Source organism: Crocodylus siamensis, chromosome 2 (assembly GCF_052110815.1).
Source record: "Crocodylus siamensis isolate JL-2025a chromosome 2, ASM5211081v1, whole genome shotgun sequence".
NCBI lineage: Eukaryota > Metazoa > Chordata > Crocodylia > Crocodylidae > Crocodylus > Crocodylus siamensis.
The window spans coordinates 140,065,306-140,092,544 of record NC_143396.1 but is presented as its reverse complement, the minus strand read 5'-3'; the positions used below and the strand labels follow the sequence as shown (position 1 = coordinate 140,092,544).

General features: G+C 45.7%; 1 protein-coding gene across 1 annotated transcript in view; it reads left to right on the top strand.

The window, feature by feature from the left end:
• The first annotated feature begins 20,019 nt into the window (after positions 1 to 20,019).
• The window catches only part of PRKG2 (protein kinase cGMP-dependent 2), a 71,778-nt gene continuing 64,558 nt past the window's right edge, over positions 20,020 to 27,239 (top strand). The window contains exons 1-3 of the mRNA XM_090036920.1: positions 20,020 to 20,156; positions 22,147 to 22,243; positions 25,098 to 25,637. Coding sequence (XP_089893046.1) covers positions 25,111 to 25,637 — 527 coding nt within the window. The 5' untranslated portion in view covers positions 20,020 to 20,156; positions 22,147 to 22,243; positions 25,098 to 25,110. The remainder of the gene's footprint in view (positions 20,157 to 22,146; positions 22,244 to 25,097; positions 25,638 to 27,239) is intronic.

The following is a 27,239-nucleotide window of genomic DNA, read 5'->3' as shown; positions in this document are numbered from 1 at the left end:
TCCTGGTAATAAATCATTTGTATTGATTAGAAGGTTGCATATAGCAGTCTTGCAAAATGCTCAGACCCTGGCCTCTAAATAGAGATGCTGCTGCAAGCATTGTAACGGCTAACGTGGTCAGCTTTATCCTTTCAAAAGCATGAAAAGATTAAAAGGTATTAAAGGACGCACTAAACCAGTAATTTCCAACATTTTTAGTTGAGAAGCCTACCATCAAGTCTCAATGTGTATAAAGGGCCTCAAGAAACCTTTAAGCATTGGAAGGAAAGGAGCTTAGTACCATCAGCGGCCCATGGGACTACCACAAGTCCACAAACCACATATTTTGAATAACTGCCTTTAAATTATTGACTTGTAGTACAGTTGTTACGAGCACCATTCAAATGGCCTGCATGGGATACTATGTTATTTCAAGTTGTTTTTTTTTAAACCAGGTCAGTCAGGAAGGCTGCAGTAATGTACACAATCTTCCTAAAACAAAAGGTTGGCAAATAGCTTTTTGATTGTCTGTGAACTATTAAATATATTATGACTCAAGCTCAAACATGCCTGTCTTATTCACTTGAGTAATCTGTTGGGTATCACTAGGACAACTTAAATGAATAAGGGAGATGTATTGTTTTATTAAGGCATCTGCGGTAAGTCTACCTGTCTGCCTAAATCAATGATGTTTTACCAGTGATAAATGTGAAACTAAAAACCAGCTTCTTAGCTGCTATAAACTAGCACTTTTCCATTTACATTCATGGAGCTACATTGAAGACCTGGCCTTCAATTGCTAGTTTTCATTACAAGTCTCTCACCAACTGAACCCTACATCCTGGCTCTCAGCCCTGAGCAACGTTGTTCCCCCTTGTATCCAATGGCTGTTGCAACTAGACTATCCATGACAATCTCTTAAATCCACCTGCTGCACATCTACCATCTGGTGTGAGGAATGGAGGTCAATGTTACCACCAAACAAGTTGCTTTTCACAGACCCTGCAGTCTGCCCACCTGGCTTCAGCCTGCCATGTGGTCAGTGGGCCTTGCTGAATAGGTTCTGGACAGGGCAAAGTCTGTGTGCAGCCGACCTCCACCACTGGGGACTTTGCAACAATCCTGACTAGCTGTGGCAAAACACGTTTCATGTTGCATATTGTTGATAACTACCCACTGACTAAGTTCTGTAGTCCGCCACTGGAACTGCACATGGCCACTGAGGACACTATTGTGTGGGCTGGCAATTACACGCACACCGACTGGCTGTTACAAATCTGATCCGAAGCCTATCTAAGTCAGTTAGCCTGGAATCCAGCTCTCTCTCTATCTTTCACATGTTGTACATTATACCAGGCATGTTAAGTAGGTTACATATTTTGCAAGTATTTCTAAGGTAAGTGCATCTTTTTAGGTTGCATCAGGCTAGCTACCAAATGAAAAGCTAAACTCCTTAGCGACATTTAAAAACATTTCCAGAAACAGGAAAGAAGTGGTAGTGGTATTATATAAATCCCTAGCTGCTTGATGCACAGCTACAAGGAAAAACAATATTTTTTAGAACCATCGAGTTTATTCTAGTTTAATATATAAGAACAAATACAAAGGCAGATCTTTGCAAATTTCTACTTCTCCCTATTGTGTAGGGCTGTGCAAAATTTTGCTGGCTGTTTTCATTCAACACTGTTTAGACTCATTTTGAGCTCAAAACAGCGAAATCTAATCAAAACAAAGGGCTTCAAAACAGCCTCAACACAAAAAGAGGCTAGTTGAAACTTTTCAAAAGTTTTGAAACATTTCGAGTTTCAAAGCAGCCAGCAGCGAGGTGGTGTGAGACTGGGGAGGACCAGGGCTGTGTTCCTAGCAGCAGCCAGGAGTAGAGCCCTGGCTCTCCCTGTCTCCCACCACTGGGCTGCGGGAAGCCAATCGCAGTGCAGGAGAAGGGAATTGAGCCTGGGCTCAATGGGGCTGGGGGTGGGAAGTTGGTACAGCTGGGCTGAGTTCCTTTCCCCAGCCCGATGGTCGGGCAAAACGTCGAAACAGCCTCACTGTTTTGATGAAGTGAACAGCTGTTTTGAATCTAAATGAAATTTGAAACAAAACACTGTTCTGTCCAAACCTCGAAACTGAAGTTGAAATGGAACAGTGCCATTTCGCACAGCCCTAGTAGGTTTTCAGATTAATTTTGTGATAGATGCAGCACTGGAATTGGAAAAGATAAATTAACAGAGGTTTGAGAACGTAAGAATAAGAATTATGCACCAAAACCTAATAATTATTTACAGCCACCCTTTTTTCGTATACTGCCCAGGGAATAATGGAAAATGAGAGCCAAGTTGTTTTTCAGAGTGATTTAAACTTTTCTTTTTTTTTTTTTTGCCTTTAAAAAAGGTCTGGTTATATTGGTTTTGTAATGCTTACCTCCAGATCATCTGTGGACCAGTAAGATTCCAATGCATGTCTTTTTGTAGTTAGCAACTGCTTTTTCTCTTTACCCTATACAAAATTCAGGTACAACCATCTGTATGGCTTTTGACTCCCCAGAGTGCCCGAGGTAGTGCAAGGCCATTTTATGTGTAGTGTTTTTAGGATCCCTCATTAGATTGGGTCTTCCTTAGGCCTGAATCCTGCTATCACATCTTCTAGTGTGGATGGATGCCATCAGGGATTCTCCAAGCATGGCTGGCATCCCCTTTTAATTCTTCTCAGCTGCTCACCTGTTTTCTTATTTCTTTTGCATTTTTTATGATTCTTATTTTCTATCTAGCTTCTCTTGGAAATGCCCTCTCCCAACCTCAGTTGGCCTTTTAGGTTGAACCTCTCCCCCTGGTAATTTGAGAAGGGACAGGACTCGGAGGTGAGATATTTTGCTTGGTTTGATGACATCTTACATGTGGCTCTTATCTACAGTCTCCTATTTTATCATCAATGGTACCCCAGCTTGCTTCACCAAACCTTCAGCTTCTCCCCAGGCGATTGTTGCTGTGAGGATTAGCCAAGAATCTTCTCTGGGTGACTCTACAGCATCCAGCCCTCTATGTACTCTACGTAGCACAGAGGGCACACAATGCTGTATAATATGTGCAGTGCATTCAACTGTATCAAAATGTGCTTAACTATTTAAATGCTGCCCTGTACAGAGAAGCTTGCACTCTGTTTATAAAAGAATAGCCTCAGGAATAGCTGGGATTTCCTGTTAATGTTTCATGGGATATCATAGAAAAGCTTCACAATACCTCTTTATATTTATTGGACTGGATCTAATTTGATATATAATTGATTTGGACCCACGATACAATTTTCCACTTACAGACTGTTATGGCCTATTCTTCTTTAATTCTTGATGCAGATGCAAAAGTTGGGTCATGTTAATAATTTGTTGGGCTTTTTTTCCCTATTGATATTAAACAGCCAGATTTCTTGCTGTTTCAGGGTAAGGAAAATCTGTGTTAGTCATAATCTTCCTGCCTCATTTTCAGTGAGAATGTCTTAATTGGGGTATGGTTATGTTCATTACCACATTAGATTGCAGCTGAGAGTTTAAAATCAGTTATAATTTAAGTTAAGGGGCCCTCCTCAGTAGAAATTTGATTTCCACTAATGTCCACTATAAAAGGCTGTGTGCCTTGCCACTGGCATTGCTTCATTATCACTGAGAAAACAAAATATTCTCCTTAGGACACTACTCTGTAATACCTGACTTTGGCTGCACTTCCCCAATAAAGCTATCCATCTTCAAATTGGGATGAAGTACTTCCAGTGTGTTGCAGGCTGTCGCACACTGATCATATAACAAGACAAGAGGTAATGCAAAGGACGAATATCAGTGCTACTGTGAATGATAGCCTGCAGAGAAGGCACTTCATATTAGGATAATCTGAATTGGGAAACTTGAAAAAAAAAGATGCTTGTCTCTGCTATAGATAGGAATCAGTGAGAATCTGCTGATAAGCCTCCCAAATCACTTAGACTCCCAACAACTAAGAACTCTTATATGATCTGTAAGTTGCTTCCCTTGTATTGTATAGCTATTTGCAATATCCAATATTGGGTGAAGACAACTCAACCCATGCTGTTTTGATGAAGGGATGATCAACACTACATAGTCTTAGTGCAGACTATCTAGTAAGTGTGTCTACACATGTTTTTTAATGTGCAGTAGCTTATTTTACTATGCATTACAGTGTCATGGCAAAAAACTTGCTCATATGCTAATACACAGTAAAATTAGGCTAGTTCACATTAAGCATCACTAAAAAAGCTTACTTTCACTACTGTGCATTAGGGCAACCTAATATGCATTTAGTTAGTACCTCACATTAAAGGCCATGTCTACACATGCATTACTGTGCCTTTTCTAATGCACATTAAATTAAGTACGTCACATTGGAGGTACTAATTAATTTGCCTTAGGCTGCCCTAATGTGCAGTATAGCATTTGCATGCTTTTTTAGTGACACTTAATGTACAGTAGGCTACTTCACTGCACATTAGCATAATGTCACAGTTTTTTACATGATGCTTTAATGAACAGTAAAATAGTCTACTGTGCATTAAAGTGTATGTGTAGATGCACCTAGTGGTATACTTTATATAATGCTCAATAGCAAAAGTGCCTTAATGAATTTGTACATGCACCCAGTGTTGGCAAAAACAAGTGTGCCCACAATCACAGTTCCCTTTAGTATTAAGCACCCCTCTTTTTGCTGGCAGAGGAAACCAGCTTGCCTGCTTCCACCTTGTCCCTGGGCAGAAGGTGCATATAGACATACCCATGTCATGTGAGAGCTGCTGTAGCCCCTTTCACAGCTTGTGCCTTCCTAGGGCACACTTCCTTCATCTGGCCCAACTAATGAAGTGGAGCTTTGTGGATCTAGCAGGACCCATGCAGGACTGACAGAAACCAAGTGGGTGTCCATGTATTCTTGACAGCTTGGCTGCAGCATCTTTTGTGTCTTCCAGCAGAAGCTGTGCTGACAGAAGTACACCAGTGTAGACCAAACCTGAGACTGAGTGGTGTTTCAGGTTTCAGATATACTTATTGCTTTCTGGCCTCTTCTTTTGAAGTTGTTTTAAAAAGATTTGACTTCAGTGAGAGCACAAAGCTTGAATCACCCATACAACAAAAGTCTTGTTAAAAATAAAACAGACTGAAACAGAAAGAAAATAAGAATAAAATTTAAAAAGAAAATCAAAGAAAAACTTGGCATAGTATACCTCAAGGGAATGAAACACCTGGCCTACAAGATGGATCAAGTCTGCAGAGGTGCTTCGTTTTGCCCACTGGACTACTGGCATGGTTGGGGGTGAGTGGCTTGCTACAGAAGCCAGGGCCCAAGGACCCAAGTAGACATGGCGATGCATAGCAGAATGATGAGCAAGGGCTGATACAGCCCTGGTCACCCTCCAGTCACATTGCTGGTCCACATTGCAGTGGCCCTACCTCCCCACCTGCCAGCCCCTGCTGCATGCCTCATGCTAGAGCCAGAGCTGGAATTGCTGTTGTAGGATGGGGCAGGGAGCAGCAGCAGCTCTGGCTTTAGCATGGGGTTACCACTGCATATCCAGAGGCAGAGCTGTTGCCATGATTGGAGCTGCTGCCATCTGTGCCCTGGGTTATAGTTGGAGCTGTCCTTGCTGCCTCAACTTCTTTGTGCCCTGGGCTGGATCTGGCCTTCAAGAAACCCTGTGGGCCAGATCTGGCCTAGGGCACAAGGTGAGTTTGAACAGCCTGGGATACCTCATCTGAGGTCTTTAACAATATTTAGTGAGGCGGGTTTCACTTAGGGCCTTGTTTCGCTTTATGCTGTGAGCCACAGGAATGTTGATCAACTTAATGTTAACCTGAAGTTTGGAACAGTCGCACCTTTAAATTGAGTGGCACATCTGTGGGGTGTGGCCACACCTTAATTGAATAGGAGCTGGGTTGTATGGATCAAGACATAATCCTGCCCTGGAGTGGCATAACTTAGAGCCACTTAATGATTGGGATGCTTGTACATGTGATGGGGGCTTAGTTCTTAGCACTTTATTCTGTGCCCCCTAAATTGAAACTGTGGGTTTTTAATTGAACCCCACTGTTTCAATTTTTCTGATATGTTATGGTGAGAGGCCCAATCCTTTTTTTGTTTTTTCTTTGTTGGAGCTGGAGTCTGCCTGCAGGTAGGGAATGAGCTGCTAGTGAGCTGAGTAGCCACAGAACTGTGGGTGGACCAATTCTTCCATCCATGGTGGCGGTGTTCCTGGGGCCAGCCAGGAGGGCTGTTAGCTGTCTGGGTGCTGCTCAAGCTTGCAGGGGCCCATTCCAACTCTTCCACTGTCTGCCTAGGCTTCCAGTATCTTGCAGACCATCCCTGCTGGCTTCTTCCACTCCCAGGCCCCCCCATCACCCTGCTTCACCTCCCCCCACCCATGCTGCCCCTGGGGCAAGCCATCCTTCTTCCGGATGGCCCCCAATGTCTAGCCAGACGCAACAAATTGCTAGAAGCACCAGAAGCGAGGGGCCCAATTCTGCTTTCAGCAGAGCCTGCCTGCCCCACCCTGCAGCTGGGGGGCAAGCTGCCAGTAGGCTGGGCAGCACCTGAGTTGCAGGGTCCCCGATCCTTCCCTCCATAGTGGTGGTGCTACACAGGGCCACCTGGGTGGGCTGTTAGCAGGCTAGGTGCTGCCCCAGCTCGAAGGCAGCACCTGGCCCAATCTAACTGTTCTCTGAGCCTGCCTGGGGGCAGCACCCAGTGGGCTTTCAGTGGGCAGGCTCAGGGAACAGTTGCTTGCCCCCTGGGCAGGCTCCACTGGAGGGGAAAAAAAAAAAAGAATTGGGCCCCTTGCCACTTCTGCCTTCAGCAGATGCCTCTTGAATGCAGAAGTGGCAAGGGGGCCAATCCTTTTTTTTCTGTGAAGCTTGCCCACCCCTCCCACAGCTGTGAGGTGAGCTGACAGCTGCATTGTTGCAATTTGCAATGTTGCAAACTAAACTACATCTGGATGTAGTTTAATTTGCCATGTTGCAAACTCATCTAAAACCCCCGAAACTGGTGCACATGTAATGTGTGATGCCATTAAGCCAGGCAAATGACATTGTGACGACTGTCACATGTACAAGCACCCATAATGACTGCTTTAAGCTGCTTTAAGGTGTTAAAGTGCAGACAATGCAGGGGTTAAGAGGTCCAGGAGCTGCTCAGTACTACTGTGTAATAAGATCCTTAGCTTCATCACAGAGAAGAAAGGAAAATCTTCCCTGTCTGAAAAGCAAGCCATTTCTCTGGCCTCCTTGACCATTCTGATATCCTCTCCCTGCTGCATCCACAGATCTCCCTTTTAATGTCCTTTCAGGCACCTGCTTATTGACCCAATCAATCCCATACAGGGCAATAACCATATTATACAAAACAGTTTTCTGAAGAGAAAGCACCACTGTTGTCTTCTGCAAGAGGTTGTCTTTGTGGGGGAAGGAGGTTCTTTAGCAGTGATTAATAGCTACTTTACAAAGATTTAGCTTCTGAACTCAAGATCACACATCATTTCCTCTCCATATCCAGTTCATTCAGGTTTTATTAAAATCAAATTTCCATAGTTATGAAATATGAATTATTACCAGTCCCCAGACTATTGCACCTGAACCTACTGAACCTGTGTGCTCAGTTTTGCTAGTCCCCCTTCAAGACTCAATCAAATGCCTGGCACAGAGCAACATAAACCGTTATTGTTATAAGGGGACTAAGTGCTGGACTTCAGCAAAATTGCTGCCGTTCTTAAAACCAGGTATTTGCATACATAGATTACCATCTAGGATAGGGACACACATTACACATAAACCAGTTTAAGTGTTCAGAAACTGGTGTAACCCTGTACATAAATTTAGTGCACATAAACCAGTTTCAAAATGGCTGAAACTGGTGTGAGATAGACCCAGTTGAATGTAGTATCACACTTACGAAGTATGGGGAAGAAGCAGGAGGAACTCGCCCTCCTCCTAGCTGTCACCAGCCCTGACATAGTGGGGATCACAGAAACGTGGTGGGACTCATCGCATGACTGGGCGGTGAGTGTCAAGGGCTATAGGCTATACAGGAGGGACAGGATAGGAAGGAAAGGTGGAGGAGTAGCACTCTACATCAAGGAGGAATATACTTCCTCGTCAATTAGCAAGGGGGTAGAGGGGGGGCACTCTGAGGTGCTCTGGGTTAGAGTAAAAGGCAGTCCAGGGGAGAGAGACTTAACGGTGGGAGTCTACTATAGACCTCCCAACCAGGGAGAAGAGCTCGACCAGGAATTCTTAGGTCAGCTCACAGAGGCAGTGAGGGCTAAGGATGTGGTCATCATGGGGGACCTGAACTTCCCAGACATCTGCTGGGAAGAGCAGTCAGCCAAGTCTGACCGCTCACGTCGGTTCTTAGCCAGAGTGCAGGACCTCCATCTAACCCAGGAGGTGCACAGCCCCACCAGGGGAGACGCCTTGTTGGACCTGGTGCTGGCCACGGGTGACGACCTGGTGAGGGGGCTGCAGGTGATGGGCCACCTGGGAGACAGTGATCATCACTTGCTGGAATTCACCATCCAGCGTAAGGTGGCAAAGGGCTGCAGCAAGGCAACAGCCCTAGACTTTAGGAGGGCTGACTTCAACAAGCTAAGGAGGATTGTTGGGGAAGCACTGAGGACCCAGAGGGGAAGGGAGCCAGATGTCCAAGGTGAGTGGTTGCTCCTTAAGGAGATGATCCTCCATGCCCAAAGGGAGGTAATCCCAACAAGGGTCAAAGGGAGCAGGAGGGCACATAAACCCCCATGGCTCACTAGGAGCATCCGGGAATGTCTCCTTGCTAAAAGGGAGGCATACACCCAATGGAGGGATGGGGTCATCACCAAGAAGGACTATGTTACAGTCGCCCGAGGATGTAGGGGGGCAGTCAGGAAGGCCAAGGCAGAGATGGAGATAGGACTAGCTTCCCGGATTAAGGACAATAAGAAGTCCTTCTTCAAATACATAGGGGGTAAAAAGAGGGTCCCGGGTAATGTGGGGCCCCTGCAGGACACGATGGGCAACTTAGTCGTCATGCCAGATGACAAAGCTAACATATTTAATGATTTCTTTGCCTCTGTCTTCCTAAGTAGGGACCAGTTCAGCCACCTCCCTGCTGGGCCCCCCTCGGGCCCTGGGAGAGACACGCCTGGGCCAGGGGTTAGCGAGGAGTTAGTTAGGGTACTTCTGGAGAGGCTGGACGTGTTCAAGTCCGCTGGTCCGGACGATCTTCACCCTAGGGTTCTACAGGAACTGGCCGAGGTCATTGCGGGACCCCTGGCACGGCTCTATGAGCACTCGTGGTGCTCTGGTGAGGTGCCGGAGGACTGGAAGAGGGCCAATGTGGTCCCTATCTTCAAAAAGGGAAAAAAAGAGGACCCGGGAAATTACAGGCCAGTTAGTCTTACCTCAATCCCGGGTAAGCTCTTTGAAAAATTATCCTGGCACACATCCAGGAGGGCCTTGCGGGGGAATGCATGCTCAGGGGCAACCAACATGGGTTCATCAGTGGCAGGTCTTGTCAGACCAACCTGGTGGCCTTTTACGATCAGGTCACCAAATCATTAGACGCAGGGGTTGCTGTGGATGTAGTCTTTCTGGACTTCCGGAAGGCTTTTGACACTGTCTCTCACCCTGTCCTCATCAAAAAGCTGGGAGACTGTGGTGTCGATGCCCACACGGTCAAATGGGTCGCTAACTGGTTGGAGGGCCGCACCCAGAGGGTGGTAGTGGGTGGGTTCTTCTCGACCTGGAAGGACGTGGGCAGCGGGGTTCCACAGGGCTCGGTCCTCGGGCCCACACTGTTCAACATCTTCATCAGTGACTTGGATGACGGGGTAGAAAGCACCCTGTTCAAGTTTGCTGAAGACACTAAGATGTGGGGGGATGTGGGTGCACTAGAAGGGTGCAATAGGCTACAAGCTGACCTTGACAGGTTGCAACGGTAGGCGGATGAGAATAGGATGGGGTTTAACACTGATAAGTGCAAGGTGTTGCACGTGGGGAGGAAGAACCGGCACCACACTTACAGGTTGGGGAACTCCCCTCTTGCCAGCACGGAGACGGAAAAGGATCTTGGAGTCGTCATTGACTCCACGATGAACATGGGCCGGCAGTGTGGGGAGGCAGTCAAGAAGGCCAACCGTACCCTGTCATGCATCCACAGATGCATCTCGAGCAGGTCCAGGGAGGTGATCCTCCCCCTCTATGCGGCACTGGTCAGGCCTCAGCTGGAGTACTGTGTCCAGTTCTGGGCGCCACACTTCAAGAGGGACGTGGACGATATGGAAAGAGTCCAGAGGAGGGCCACTCGTATGATCAGGGGTCAGCAGGGCAGGCCTTATGAGGAGAGGCTACGGGACCTGAACCTGTTTAGCCTCCAGAAGAGAAGGTTAAGGGGGGACCTTGTGGCCTGCTACAAACTGGTCAGGGGGGATCAGCAGGTATTGGGGGAGTCCCTGTTCCCCCGTGTGCTGCCAGGAGTGACCAGGAATAACGGTCACAAGCTGGCGGAGGGTAAGTTTAGATTAGATATTAGGAGGTGCTACTTCACAGTCAGGGCGGCTAGGGCCTGGAACCGGCTTCCAGGGGAAGTGGTGCAGGCTCCTAGCCTGGGGATTTTTAAAAGGAAGTTAGATGAGCACCTTGCCGGGGTCATCTGACCCCGGTGCTCTTTCCTGCCAAGGCAGGGGGTCGGACTAGATGATCTACCTAGGTCCCTTCCGACTCTAGCTACTATGAAACTATGAAACTTAACTCATTTGGGTCAAACTGGTTTATGCAATGTCTGTCCCAAACCCCTTCCTAGTTTAAATTAAACCAGAATGCCCCAGCATCCCAGATACTTTGCAGACTTGGGCTGGGCTGTGCTTTCTGCTCCAGAGAACAGGGCTAGCCCCGCTCGTCTGCTCCCTAGCTGGAGCTCCAGCAGATACTGCAGGCACAGCAGGGTCTGCATGGCTTTCCCCCTTGCCACTCGCTGCTCAAGCAGGGATTTTGACCCCCCACACACTCCCATCTCCAGCGGCATGGACCCCATTCCCACAGACGCTAGTTGGCATATGCTAGCTAAGTCTGAGAGGTGTCTTTGTCTGTATATCTCCAATTTCACTGGGACTGGGACAGAACAAAGGCAGACAGGACAGTGTCCAGTTAGGGCTTTTTGGAGCTAATCAAGAAGTCAGCTGATGAGCGATGCATTTCCCCAGAGGCTGGTGGGGGACAGTGACTGCCCACAGACAGTGGCAGTGGTGTCATAGATTTCTAGAGTTGGAAGGGACCTGGTAGATCATCGGGTCTGACCCCCTGCTCCAGGTAGGAAAGAGCTCTGGGGTTAAGTTACCTCAGCCAGATGCCTGTCTAATCTCCTCTTGAACATCTCCAAGGTAGGGGAAAGCACCACCTGCCTTGGAAGCCCACTCCATATTTTGGCAACCCTTACCATAAAGAATTTCTTCCTTATATCCAATCTAAACCTGTTCTCCTTCAGTTTGTGGAAATTATTTCTGGTAAGCCCGAGGAGCGCCCTGGCAAACAGTGTCTCCTATTCCCTGCTGACCGCCCCCCGCCCCGTGATGAGTTTGTAGGCAGCCGCAAGATCACTTCTTGGCCTTCTCTTGCAGAGGCTGAAGCAATTCGTGTCCCTCAGTCTGTCTTCATAGGGTCTTACCTGCAGGGCCTCAACCATACGAGTAGCCTTCCTCTGAACCTTCTCAAGGTTGTCCACATCCCTTTTGAAGTGTGGCGCCCAAAACTGGATGTAGTACCGTATTTTCATGCACATAGCCCATACGCTGATATAACTCGCACCCATGTATAACCTGCGGAAAATTGTATTTTCATAAAATAATCCGTGTATTCACCACACCCCGAGACATGGCCGCAAGTGTGGGCTCTGCTGGGCTTGCTGGTTCTGCAGGGGAGGGGAGGGATGACAAACTGTGAGCCCTGCTCCCCGCCACCAGCCACACTCTGCTGGGCACAGCCACTGGAGCCCACTGGCAGGGACGGGCTATGCTGTTCTAAAGACTCTGCATAGCCCGCACACTTGTATAGCCTGCACCCATCTGTCAAGTTTGTAAAAATGTTTATAGCTCACGGACTATATGCGTGAAAATACGGTACTCTATCTGCAGCCTCACCAGTGCCGCATAGAGGGGAATTATCTCTTCTCTAGACCTGCTCGTGATGCACCTGCTGATGTAAGAAAGAGTACGGTTAGCCTTGCTTATTACCTCGTCACACTGGAGACTCATGTTCATTTTTGCATCAGCCAGGTCTCTGAGAACTCTTTCCACTGTTGTGGTAGGTACCTCCTAGTCTATAAGTGTGTTGGAGATTCTTTCTCCTCAGGTGCAGCACCTTGCATTTATCCTTGTTAAACTGCATCCTGTTCTGATCTGCCCACTTCCCCAGTCTGTCCAGATCTGCCTGGATTCACTCCCTACTCTCCTGTGTGCTTACTGTATCCCATAGTTTAGTGTTATCTGCAAATTTGGACAAGGTACTTTCAGCCCCTTCATCCAGATCACTAATGAAGATATTAAACGGTACTAGTCCAAGGACATCCCTCCAGGGAGAAACCAACCCATCTACCACTACTCTCTGTGTGCGTCCCGTCAGTTTTTCACCCACATAACTGTGAAAAAATCCACATCACAGCTACTCAGTTTGCTTGTAAGAATTGTGTGTGACACTGTGTCAAAAGCTTTTTTAAAATCCAGGTAAATAATATCTACTTACACTCCTATATCTAAGCTCTTTGTGACCTGGTCATAAAAAGAGACCAGGTTAGTCAGGCAGGATCTGCTTGCTATAAACCCATGATGGTTGCCCCTTAATGCTGTGTTACCCACTGGCCCCCTGCAAATGTGATCCTTTATGGTTTTTCCTAAAGTTTTGCCAAGAATATAGAGGGTGAGGCTAACTGGCTTATAATTACCTGGGTCCTCCTTCCTCCCCTTCTTGAAGATAGGGATCATGTTTCCAGTCCTTTTCCAGTCCTCTGGGACCTGTCCCAAGTGCCGTGAGCGCTCAAACAGTTGTGCCACTGGTTCTGCTATGTCATCGGCCAATTCCTTTAGTACCCTTGGGTGAAGATTGTTGGGGCCCACCGACTTAAATATGTTCCAAGTGCCCCTTCACTAGATCAGTGCTAACCATTGGTGGATTGGTATTACTCTCACTCCAGACTAAAGACTCATCGGGAGGTGTGTTTGTACCCTTGTCCAGAAAAACAGAAGCAAAGAAATTATTAAAGAGCTCTGCTTTTTCCATCCTATCAGTTACGAGTTGCCCTAGTCTATTCTGTAGCGGCCCTACATTACCCTACGCCGCCTTCCTGCTCCCTATGTACTTAAAGACATTTTGTTGTCCTTAATCTTTGCTGCCAACTTGAGTTCTGTATCTGCTTTGGCCTTCCCCACTGCTTCCCTGCAAGCATGAGCCAAGCAGGTATACTTCTCCTTGATGGCTGCTCCCTGCTTCCACAGCCTGAAGGCTGCTTTTTTCCTCTGAAGGCTTTCCTGGATTTCCCTGCTCAGCCAAGGAGTTTTTTGGGCTCTTTTGCCTCCCTTTGTGTGTACTGGGATGGTGTTCCTCTATGCCTGTAGGATCAGTCCCTTGAAGAACTCCCACCCTTCTTGGACTCCTATCTCACAGATGTGATTACCCCCCAGTCCCACCCTAACCAGTCTCCTGAGCTCATTGAAGTTGGCCCCCTGGAAGTCTAGCACTGCTGCTGTACTAGTTGTCTTTCCCACTTTACTCTGGACAGTGAATCCTATCAACTGGTGCTCACTATCCCCTAGGTTACCTTGTACCTGTAGATTCCCCACCAAGTCCTCCCCTGAGGCCAGCACCAAATCAGGTAAGGCATCTCCCCAGTGGGACTGCATACCTCCTGTGTTAGATGCAGGCCCTGTATGCAGATTAAGACTCTATGTGAACGGGCAGACCTGGCTGACTGCTCCTCCCAGCAGATGTCTGGGTAATTTAGGTCACCTGTTACAACTAGGTCTTTTGAGTGTACTGCCTTTGAGAGCTGTGTCAAGAATTTTAGGTCTAATTCTTCCTCCTGGTGTGGGGGTCTGTAGTAGACCCCCACTACCAAGTCCCTTTCACCCCTACCCCCTTGTAATCTGACCCACCAGACTTCGATGTGCCCTTTTTCTGTCCCCATCTTTATTACAGAAGATTTATAATGTTCCCTAACATATAGAACAATGCCCCCCCTTTTCCCCCCACAATCTATCCTGCCTGTATAGCCTGTAGCCTTCAATACCCACTGCCCAGTCATGGGTAGGGTCCCACCAGGTTTCTGTTAGACGAACCAGATCAAGATCCTTGTCTGCAAGCAGAAGTACAAGTTCCTCCTACTTGTTTCCCGTATTTCTAGCATTAGTACAGAGACATATAAGCCCGACTATAGGTGCCCTTAGTATTGCCCTATCCTGATTCTTAGTGGGTCCCTTAGTACTTACCTGATCATTTTCAGTGTGCGGGTCATGGCGTGTCCTACCCAGTCTCATCCTAATCTTGGCATCCTGATCCCCCTATGAAGCCAGTTTAAAGCTCTATGTAGGAGGTCTGCCATCCTATAAGAGAACAGACTCTTACCTTTTGGAGAGAGATGTAGACCATCCCATCCCAGCAAGGTATTATCCTAGAAGTACAGATCATGGTCTAGAAAGCCGAACCCTGCACAGTGGCACCAGCTCTGAAGCCATGAGTTGACCTCAATGCAGTTGCTGTGGTGCTGGCTGTGCAGGGGTGTGGTGGTGAGCGGAGGCTCCCACAGGCAGCCATTGTCGTGTTGGTGGCGGGGGTAGGCCTCCTGGCGCTGCTTGGCAGCATTGGCAGTGCTTTTCACAAGGGGTGCACCGCCAATCTCAGGGGGTGCATGTGCACCCCCTACACATCACCAATGAGTCAGCTGGCAATGTCCCTCTATTCCTTCCTTGGAAAAATCTGTTTAATGCTGATAAATGCTGTGTTATCAACTTCTTGCTGGCTCCCTCACCTACCAGGTTTGCAGACAGTATGAAGAAGCAGGAAGCTTGAAAAGCTCAGTATCATTAACAGATGTAAGCAGTGCATGCCCCCCGCCCTTTGCATCAGAGTGCTAGCAGGGGGCTGGCAATACTCCCACCCAATAAGCAGTGAGCGGAGAAAAGGCTGGGCCTGTATAGGCAGGGTGGGGGTTTAAATCCCTCCCTAATCAGAGCATCCTGCCAGGGTCTGGCCAAGTCTTCCTCAGCTCAGCACTGTAGAAGGGAATGAAGGGCTGTTCTAGTGCCTGTAGCTTCTATATTGAGCCACTGCAGGCATCTGCCTGCATTTCCTCAGTCCAGAGGGAATGTCTGTACACTTGCAAATTGGTTCAACCTAAGCAGGTTAGACTAACCTGCAAAGATTGAATCAATTCAGGCTCAGGCTTTTTGAATGTCTGTCCCTAGCCCTAGGCATCTGAGAGTGAGTTTATACTGGTTCTTCATTGCTCTTGGAAGTACTGCTCTAGAACTAACCCTACCTTCCTCTTCCTAGCCCACACACACGAAACCTAGAAACTACCCACTCTGCTCTTGAAATTTCTGCCTCTAGGAGCCTTAGATCTGAGGCAGGGACTGCCCTCTGAGTGACTTCCCTGCTGCATTTCCAAGTTTAGTACATGAGGGACAGGATAGTTCAGCATTGTTTTCATGTGCAAATGACTCTGTGAAGGCTTCAGAAATGGAACTGACGTTCCACATGTGACCATTTCCAAGAGCAGCTGCCCAATTTATGCGCCCTGCCACAGCATCTCAATTCCTTTTCTGCATCTAAATCTCAGACTCCAGGTCTGACATTCTGATTCTACAAAGCTCAGGCTGGCAAAATTCATTAACAGTTTAATACAAATGAACATAGACTAAAGAGAGTAAAATTAATGAAAAGCAATGATGATTAATGTGCATGGTATGTTAGATGGCATTATTAGAAAGTGGCCTGGCCTATTCAAATCTTGTTCCACAGTACAACACATGCATTAACTTGCTCTGACAAAGGCCTGAGACGAAAGGAAGAAATAAAACTAGAATTTAGAAAGTGGTAATTACTCAAAGTTTGTATTTTAGTGGGTGCCAAACAATGGCACCTAAAGCGAGATCAAGCAAAGTAACCCCAGATATGAACGCAAGTACCTTGGGGAGCTGAAGAAAATGATCTTAAAATATTTTCTCCTGTGGCAGTTCTCAGGAATTTACCTAACTGTACAATTTAGCGTTTCTAGAAATATTGCTCTGAGGGCTCTGTAGTCATTTGGGCTATGTCTCTCCACCATATTCTGTGTCCTTAAATAACTTCCTTTCAGTTTGCAACATCTCAGAACATTTGTAAACATATTCAGCATTCTGTTGAGAGATTTTTCCAACAGTTCTGGCAATTACACTGTTTAATTATTGGTTATAGATAAGTACAAGGTACAGAAGGCATAAGAAAAGTAAGCACTATTGAAAACCTGGATTCCACTTCTAAGTCTGCTGTTGACTTGTTGTTTGATCTTGGGCAAATCATTTCATCTCTCTGTAGCTGTATTTTTTTCTTGCATCTAGATTTTTTTTTTTCTACTTAGATTGTTAGATCTTGTAAAGGCAAGGAGTTTATATTTGTACAGAGCCAGGCTAGCACAATAGATTCATATTATGAATAACAATGAAAAATGCAATGAACATACAAGAACATTTCCAAACCAGCCTCCCAAGTGGTGACTACCTCATGGTACTATGTGGCCACTAGATCTATTTGCCTCTCAGTCCAGGCTTTCAGGTGATTCACTGGAGGATCCAGTTTGGTAGAGATGTACATATTTTGAGATTACTAATGTTACTATAGATAAACATGTGCCTAAGTGTGTTTATTCTAAGCATATAGTACAGGTAACAGACTGTGAGGGTTACATGAAAATAAATATTTTGGCCAAATATTCAGGAATGAGTGCTTGGAGTTAGTGACTTTAACTTAAAACTATGTGTAAGCATATAAATAAGACATTTCAGTTGATGTTCAACACCTCTGAAATTTGGGATGCTTACTCAAGCACCCATATAATGATCTGATGCCTAATTTTAGTGACCCACAGTTGGAAAGTTTGGCCTGAATTCACAGACCTGCATGATCTCTGTGACATCCTGGATGGATACTTTCCTGTCCCTCTGAAATAAATTTGATATATAGCTTAATCCTCATTTTAGTGATCATGGGGTAACTGAAAAACATGGGCAGGAAATATTAGCAGTTGTGACTATGGTGGGAGGAAAGAATACTTTTATCAAAATAGAAGGATACAGATCTCCTGTGGGTAGTGGCTGCGAAAGCAATACCATTAGATTAGGCTTATTCCTCCACAACTTTACAGTAGGGCAGGTGGCAGCAGAACTGAGTCTTATGACTGAGTCACATTCAGATCTGGTACATAAAGACATAGTGCCAACTTGATGGTGTTGAATCTGTTCATATAAACAATGAATTAAGACTATTTAAGGCTTGTATTGTTTAGACTTAAAACACTGTCTAAAATTTGAGACAAAGCTTCTGAGCATCTTGCCAACAAGAATAAGTGAAATTTATGCCAGTCTCAGATTAGTTTATGCTTCCAGGACCAGGAATTGTTTTTAATGGTACAGAATTAGGCTCCTAAATCCATACTTAAATACATGGCCCAACTTTTCAGCAAAGCTGAGAACCCTGCAGGTTTCTGGAGAAGTCAGTGTGAGCCTCAAAGGGTCTGTGCCTTTCAAAATCAGATCTCTAATTCAGGAACTTTACCCAAAGCACCCTCTTTTAAAAATATTAGTGTAAGCTTATTTTATATGAGCTGAAGGGGGGGAAGGGGGGAAGGGTCTGGGAAGAGAGTTGCATTAATACTTTTGATTTGTTTCCTTTTCTTAAAATCTTTATATGAATGTCTTAGACACACTTTGTTATTTTGGATTTTCTTGATCAAAGATCTAAGGACCATTAAATTCTTTAATATGTATACTGTTTTTTTTAATCTTTGGTCCCTCAGGTTGCAAAATGAAATTGCTATTGGAATTATTATACTTACTGTGTTTTTCAGTAGGGTTTTTTATTTTGTTGGCTAACACTGTACTTTAAAAATGATGAACATTATTGATAGTTTGGGAAATCAATAGCAACTTAAATAAAAATAAACTGAAACTCCAGGGGTTCACTGAAGTTAATAGGACAGATTGTTGACCATGGTCAACACAATGATTCCATTGACTTCAGCAGAGTGTGTAGCATTATGTCAGAGGAGAATGTTCTCCATAGGGGCAGGATTGGGAGTGTGCCAATAATTCTATTGTAGTCATTGCTAGCCAGTAGTTGACAGATGTTGTAATATGCTAGAACATATTCAGCTATAGTTCTGGGCTATTCTCTGTACGATTGGTTGGCGCACACAGAATTCCTGCCAGAGCTCAGTTATGCATGAGGAAACATGCACACTATTTTCATAAGCCAGGATGCACTGAGAGGCCTGTGACTCTAAGCCTTGACTACCTCTTTCACACTGAGCTTGTGGACTACTTTTTTGACAAAGCCTTGCAAAAGGATGTTGCAAAGGAAGGATCTTTGCACGTTGCTTCACACTGGTTGGGTACAAAAGGCTCTGTCAGTATCTGGCAGTAGACCAGTAGTCTTCTTTTTCAGTAGAGCAGCTTAATTATATAAAGCAAGCAGCTTTTGTGACATATTTTGCTTTGCCTGCTTCTCAGCACATCACCCTGAAATATTTGCCTTTTGAAGTACTAAACATGCAGTAAAAAATACACAGTATATTTTATTTATAACTTCGTCAGTTTTAATTGAAACTAAATTATAAGAAAGAAAATATACAATCCTCATAGGAATGCTCCTGTTAGTCATAGTTCATTTACAAGGACACTTCCTTATTTTAATCATGGGCAGTGATTATTATACTAGTCTTACTGAACCCTCTGGTGTCTATTCAGTTCCAGGAAGTTTCATATACTAGCAAAATTGTCATGGTCTTGAAAGGATGGGTGAAGAAATTACCTGTAATAATTTATAAAAATGACATGTTGACCTGGGCCGTGCCATACCTATTCTCCGCATACATAGAGCTGATTCAATAGGGGTTTTGTTGGGAAATTTGCTGTCAGTGGAGCGAAGATGGTATCCAATAGAAGCCTCCCCGCCTAGAAAGTCTTGGAGAGACCATGCAAAAGTTGTTCCCTTCAATGCCCTGGCTCTGACCCCTTATAAAGTTCACCAATACAGTTTTGGGTAGGAGGTTCAACTGAGGGGGTGGGAGGACAAAAAAGGTGCAGTGGATTTAAAGAGAGCCCCTCTAGGACAGGTAGTTTAAGGGCAACAGAGTGGGAACAAGAGCTCCAGAGGTGCTCAGGGGTAAGAAAGACCTGCCTAGGGCTTTAAGTCAGAAGCAGACAGGCAGTTTTGTGCAGGTGGTTCAGCTGAATGAGCTGAGAGGCCCCTCAAGAAATAGTAGTTTAAGGGCAAGGGAGTGGGAGCGCTGGGGGTGCTCAGGGGTAAGAAGGGCCTGCCTAGGACTCCAGGTCAGAGGGGGACAGGGGTATGAGGCTGAAGTTGGTTCAGAAAAAGGACCTGGGAATAAGGACACAACTTGAGCTTCATGACACCCGTGCCGTTTTAAAACCCTCACGGCTTATATAACGCCTGGTGGAAGCTACCGTGGAGAGAAAAACGCGACTTGTGCTTGAAGGAGGGCGTGCGGGGGCTCTGCAAACCGCTGGCCAGCGCAGCCGGGTCTGTGGGCACCAGAGTGGGGGGAGGCTCCGCTCTGAGCTGTCCCCAAGACTCAGGCCGGAGCAGGTCCCGCCGGGGAGGCGGCCAAGGCAGCGCCGTGTCCCGAGTGGCGGCTGGAGCATCGCTCCGCCGCAGCCCGAGCCCCGCGGCTCCGCGCCCTGCCTGCCCCGGCGGCCGACGGGGCCCGTGCTGGCGGCGGGGGGGCGCAGAGGGCTCGTGGCGCAGGGCGGCCGGGCAAGGCTTGCAGCCGCCTCCGCCTCTTCCCGCCCCTCCCGCCTGCCCCTGCAGCAGCGGCAGGAGCGGGAGGCGCCGCGTCGGCTTCGCTTCCCCGCCCCTGCGAGCCCCGCGGCCGCCTGCACCCGCCGGGCAGGTAGGGCCGGGCCGGGCCGGGCCGGGCCGGGGGGTTCAGGACTGCGCGCGCGCGTGTGAGTGTGTGAGGGAGAGAGATTAAAGGGAGAGTGGGCGCGCGCGAGACACTTCAGTGGGAGTGTGTGCAATACGGGGGGGAGGGGGTTTCACGTGCAAGTGTGTGTGTATGTGAGAGAGAGAGATCAAGAGGGAGCCTGGGCTTGTGTGTGTGTGTGTGAGACAAGTGGGAGTGTGGTCAGTACAGGGGGAGGACTGGGCTTGTGTGTGTGTGTGACGGAGCATGTGCAATACGGGGGGGGGAGCTTCACATACGTGAGAGGGAGAGATCAAGGGGGAGACTGGGCTTGTGTGTGCCTGTGCATGTGTGTGCGTGAGATGCTTCAGTGTGTGCAGTATGGGGGGGGTTTCAAGTGCAAGTGTGTGTATGTGAGGTATGGTGCAATTCCACACACATGTGCTTGTGTGTATCAGTAAGGGAGAAGAGCAGTGTCACAGCTCCTGAGCTGCTAGAGAGCTAACATGTTTTGCCTGGAACTAGGCACCTACCCTGGGTGGCACCTGGGGCAGGCTGTGATGTTGGAGCTGGGCACAACTTCCAGCATGTTCATTGGTCCAAGTGGGGCAGGAAAGTTTCCGCACCCTTTCCCATAAAGCGGTGTGGCATCCTTATTGCCTCCTGCTGAGTTGTGCTGCAAGGGCACAGTTCTTGGTTGGCAGGGTGTGTGAGCAGGCTCTGCTCCAGCAGAAGCCCTAGGAGGGAGGGATTTGGGGGTTGAGGAAAGAGCTTGTGTCCTCTGACACGACTGCGCCGTGCTCTAGAGAGGTGCAGTACACCCTCAGTGTGTCTGTGGCATGGTGCAGATGGACTGCCCTGCTCCTCCAAGTCCTGGGAGCCCTGGCACCAGTTCCAGCAGCAGAGTGGAAGGACAGCTCTGTTCCCTACCCACAGTGCAACTGCTCCTTACATGGAGGTGCAAGGGAGAGGTTTGCTAGGCCTTCCACACCACTGTCCCTCTGCTTTTGTGCCTGGGAGAGGGAGCTTCAGGCTGGGTCTGCCTCTGTCTCTGGGGTTGACATGAGTGGCTTTAAGGTGGTATTACAGTGATAAAACTAGAGTTTTAATCATGGTGGGACAAACCTCCTGGTTTGTTTTTTTTCACCTCACTGAAGGAAATGAGAGAGCCCTGGCTGAGGGGTGAGTTGGTCCAGGGGAGAACAGCCTGTGAAGAACATAAGAACTGCCAAGCTGGACCAGATTCAGATACTGGGCTGGAAAGAGTTTGTGTGACAGGTGCTTCAGAGGAGGCTGCAAACCTCTGCAGTATGCTGGTGCATTATAATCTATCTCCCACTTTAGGATTTAGTCAAATCCCAATTTGTTAAAGATCAGATGAAGCTATGAAGCATAAGGTTTTCAAGGTTGTGTTAGCTTTAACTATTGTAACTGCGGCTTATCCACATAAATGCCAATGCCTTTTGACTCCTACTAGGTTTCTGGGACATATAACTTCCTGTAGTGATGAGTTTTACAGTGGGACTGTGCACTGGCTGGAAAGGTTTTTCCTTCTTTCTTTCTTTAACTTGCTGTCTTTTTCCTTGGCACTCTTCTTGCTCTTGTGTTATGGGTCTGGGAGAACAGAACTGAATCTGCCTACTCTAGGGCATTCATTGTTTTACGTGCTTTTATTTTATTTTATTTCTTTTAATTTATTCCCTTTGTGAAGTAAAGCATCCAATTCTACCTTCTCTTTTTATGTAAGAGATTTCCCATGTCCTCGCCCCTAGTGCCATTCTGTAAATGTCACCGACCCCTGCAGCATCCTTTTTGAGATGTGGTCAGTACTTCATGCAGAGTTCAATCTAGATGAGGGAGCACCATTGATTTTTTTTTTCTTTTTTTCTTTTTTTATAAAAGCATTGCAATATTTCCATATTATTTTCCACTCTATTCTGTATACATCCTAACATGTAGTTTGTTTTTTCAATTGCAGCTTTACCTCAAGCAGAGGTCTTCAGCTGAACTATCTTCATTGACACCTCAAGCCTCTTTTCTGAGTTGATAATGTTAATTTAGAATTTCATTAAGAGGTATGAATAGATCAACTTTATTTCTACAGTGTAGACATACAAAAAATAGAACTCTTGGTTCCAAAATGATACCATTTATTAGACCAACTGGGAAGACTTACTGACACTAAACGTCACTTACTAGCATGGTGCCTATTTGCTTAACTTATCTGAGTTCTAAATGTGATGAGGTTAATGTCAAGGGAAATGGTGACAAAAGGAATTAACACAACATATAACACAACTGAAAGGAAACATTTGGAAAGACAAAAATTATAAGCCACAACGGAAACAAACAAAGAGCTTAAATGTGAGCTCTCGTGCCCAGAGTGTCAGCTGTATAATTTGTAAAACTATAATCCAGATAAAAACTCTAACCTGCTAAAGAAGAAAAATTTAAGTGACTTAACAGTGAAGCAGAATTTCATATTAGAATATACATAGAATGTTAACAGATTTTCCTTTGTTTTGAATTTTTTTTTTCCTTGGGTTTCACTTCAGGCCAGGCCTGATTGCTAGCTCTTGTCTGAGGGCTCATTTCTTATTGCTCTTTTCCCACTGTAATTGATTTGCTATGTCCCATTGTTATGGGACATAGTATTACCATTGCCTTGTTTAAGTGTTACCATTGGCTTGCTTAAGACTATAACATTGGATCCTTCAGATTCAGATGACCTGCACAACTTCACTCCTAATAACTTCCGTATGATGCAACTTTTGTTCATTGTTGATAAATTTCACTTGACAGGGAGGGCTAGTACAAGTTTTTGCCAACTACTGAAGTCTCACCACGTTTAAGCTATGCACGGGGGCCGCATGGCAGCAGGTAGGCTGGGGCCATAAGAACTACTGCAGGGCTCTCTACTTTAGTCTTGCCCTGAAAGGGAGTGAGTCAATGAGCACACATGTGCAGGGGTGTGAATTTTCTGTGGAACAAATAGGAGCGGCACAGATTTCTGCTGCTGCTATTTGTCCCCAGGCATTCCCCTGCATGCGTGCTCTATTGCGTGGCGAAGTGACCTGGGTAGGGTAGGGGAGCCTGGGACCCAGCACATCCTGGCCCCAGCAGGCTTACCTGGGGTTTTAGGGACCTCCTGGGGCAGCAGTGGTGCTGAGCCAGCTGCTCAGAGCCTGGCTGGCAGCCAGTGTATTACTCCGCCCTGTCAGGCTTCCTTTCTGACAGCACATGCTGCTGCTACATGCACCGTGTGACTTTTTTTAGCACAATTTTTTTTTTTTTGACACCAGGATTTGTGGTGCCCCAAACTGCTTTGAGGTGCAGCAGACCACATGTGCACCCTCACCAGGATGCACCCATAGGCTCTCTTCTCTTGTTAAGGGTGGACCTTCAGAATAAAAGCATTTTAGTAGAACAGTACAGGGAAGCTTGCAACGCTGTTGTGTATGGCAGGCCTGACCTGTGGGCAGACTTAACTTTCTTATCTGACCACCTTTGACTCATGAGTTTTAAAATCTACATCATGTTTTTTTAGAAGTTCTAGGAACAATTCATACAAATTGATCCTAATCAAATAAAAGGGTGGGGGCTGGGGGGAATAATGATTATTGTGTCTGCTACACTGGCAATGATGGCTACCTCTTTCATTTTGAGGACTTATATTACTGTATTTTACAGTCCTATAATTTGATATATGTGTCTCTTGATCTATGCAAAATACAAACAAATGTTCATGATTTAATTTATGAGTTAAACGAACAAAGAGCAAGCTTACGTTTTTACTGCATCCTGAGGATTCAGTTCCCCTTATAGATTCACTATGAGAGATCAATTTGGAATTTTTCTTTCCTTCCTTTTCTCACTAAAGTTTGGGCAAATTGTGAAATGAGATGCATCTAACAAAACTATTGAACAAGTTTATAGTTATATCTGTCTCAAGTAGCAAATATCACATTCTTACTTATCCTACAATTCTGAGAGAAATGTGTAAAGGGTTAAGGGTGGAAAAGATGGAAGAAGTCCTCTTAGTCTCTTGAGTTACTGTGATATTTGCTGTAATAAGTTCATGACATACAGGAACTCTTGTTATAAGTCTGACCACTCTGTTTTGGCCTCAGGCACCAGAAATTGGTAAGAGTTATCAAAGGTCAATGCCCTATGAAATAGGTCAGACCACACTTTCTCAAGTGGCTACTGTTAACCTAAAACAGCTGAGCTAATCTTAAATTAGTGAAAGATACTTGGAGGTACAGTGCCAGTGCTTGCTCTTAGCATTAATACCTCTGGAGAAGCTCTAGCAAGCAGATGCTGGAGTTGGTCCTGATTTATACGGGAATCAGCTAGCTCATAGTAGCTGCATATGCAATAATTATGCATTATCATAATTTATTTATTTGTACCATAGCTATGCACAGCGGCCCAAGCTGTGGACACAAGATACTGTTGTGCTAGGTGCTGTATGAATTTAGATTATCTACTGCTTAAATATGAAGATAGAGCAGATTGTTCTTTAAAAAAAAAATCGCGCTTTTTTATTTTTTGCTTCAGTAGTACAGGAAAGTCAAAGCTGTTCATATTTCTGCTGTTACTGTTTATTTTATCCCTACTAGATTGATATCAATTTCATTTGTGAATCTTCCGATATCTACCCTTAGATTGTCCACAAAGAGCAGCAGATAATATGGACCTTTTATTTGAACTACTGTCTCTATACACATTTCTTGTAGGAATAATAATAATAAAAAAGGATGAAATGTTTCAAATGTAATTCCCACTCCTTACACAGTTCAAAATAGCAAGGTATCTGAGTTTCAGTGACCAGTTACATGTTCAACTTATTGCCTGTCATCTGAGCATACCCAATATTTTTTTCTGGTTGCAGAGTTAATTAAAATCCACAATTTGTATTATTGCCAGGTCATTTGACAAAATGGGAAATGGATCAATGAAACACAAGCATCTGAAGCGGCCAGAGAGACATGTAGCAAACTTCTCCATTAGCTATTCTGGCAATGGGAAGTTGCTGAAAGACCCTGCCCTGGGCATCAGTGTGTCAGGGAGAGCTGATGTTCTGAGAAGCAAGGTGCTGGAGCTTGAAAGGGAGCTGAAGAGAAAAAATGAAGAGCTACGTGAGAGCGAACATCATATCACAGAGCTACAGGAACAGCTAGCTACGCAAACGAAAGCCGTAGCAGAACTCACCGAGGAACTCCAGAGCAAATGCATCCAGCTGAACAAGCTACAAGATGTTGTTAACACTCAAGGAGGGAACTCCTTCCATTCTTCACCATTTAGAATGGCCCAGAGGCTCAACCAAACTGTTTCCGATGCGTTTTCTGCTAACAGGAGGAGAGGTGCTAAGGAAGGTGTTTCTGCAGAGCCAACAACTAGGATGTATGATCTGAGTAAACAACCCAGGTTTTCCTTTGAAAAAGCAAGAGTCAGAAAGGACTCCAGGTGAGTTCATTCCAGAGCATTTGTAACATTCTGCCTTGTTTTTTCTGCCACTGCAGTGGTACCCTCTCTAATGAACTCCTTCTTTTTTTTCCCCACAGGGCACTTTCATAATAAATGAAGGTGCACTGCCTGCATATTTCTTTCTTAAGTATTCATGTTTGAATTTATGCCAGACTGCTAGACTTGTTATGCTAGACTTTGTGATCAGTCAGTTTTAAGTATAGCATGCTTAGAGGGTCCAGCTTGAGTCATCTTCAACTGTTAAAAAGCTACAGCTAATAACACTGGTGTTTTTTCCAGAATAGGTGAACGTAAATGGCATCACTCTCACAATTCCTTAATGAAATGAAAATTCAGTGAAAATAAAAGCCAGTTAATGAAAATATGTCTGGCTTTTCCTACTGTCAGATCTCAGTAGTGAAGTCTGACTTCTGAATATCAACTGTTGCTATAGTTTCTAGGGACATTTTTGTACACACCACAAAATTGGCCTTTAAAGCAGCTTAATGCCCTTTTGCACCGCTTTAATGGCAGGCTGTTTGCACGTGTCGGAGGTATAATGTGCGTTAAATGACTTTGGGATGCAGCAAAATAAAACATCTCCAAGGTGGTTTAGTGCTGCCTGAGGGGCATTGCTGCTGCCATGGAGGGAAGCACCAGCCCACCCCCCCTGCAGCTCAGGGACTGCTCCACCTGCCGGCGGCTCACCTTCCTTGCCCTCCTGCTGGAGAGGCAGGTAAGGGTCAGGCCCGACTCTTGGGTTTACTTCACTCTAAATTGAAGTGGTGCTTTTAAAGACCCACCACTTCAATTCAGGGAGAATTAAACCAAAGTAAACCACCATGGCATATACAAATGCCCAGAAGCTTGTGATTTTCATATCATGGAGAGCTAAGTAAACAGAGAAGCTCTGTGCTGGGCAAAGAAGGTCAGATTCAGCCTGTGGGAATGATGGAAAATAGAACAAAGAAAAATACAATTTAATTGTAAACTTGTGAAATAAGTCTCCTTGGGTAAACTTAATGGGTAAGATTCTCTCTTCATTGAGCTGGTGGTACAGCACAGCCAGAATCTAGCTACAGCTGCTCCTACCACCTGAGAGGTCAGGCCAATGCTCAGGATCTCAATATTGTGCTGTTAGACATGAGTGCATGGTGTACAATTGCACATTCAGACATAAAAATCAATTAAGTACACATACATTGACTAGGTGCATACACCCCTACTAGGCATACACACTCACACTAGCAACTCAGATACACACACGTTCAAAATAACTAGTCTAGGTTTGTGCACACCTATCACCAGTTTAAGCCCATACATGCTACACACACCAAATTCAGACAGAATCAGTTACCAGTTACCAACACCTGCACATCCAATACACATACGTGGATTACTAATTCATATGCCACACACACACAGTGATATCTATATATGTATATATATGTGTATTCACTAATTTGCACATATGCACAGGTGAGTTCCTAAGTTGGCTGTTGTGATGTGTATGTATGTATGTGCTCGGTGTACTTGGGATACCTGGGAAAAGGTTAAGGTAAGAAAGTAGAAGTGTAGGGAGTGAAAGTTGCTGGGCGTGAA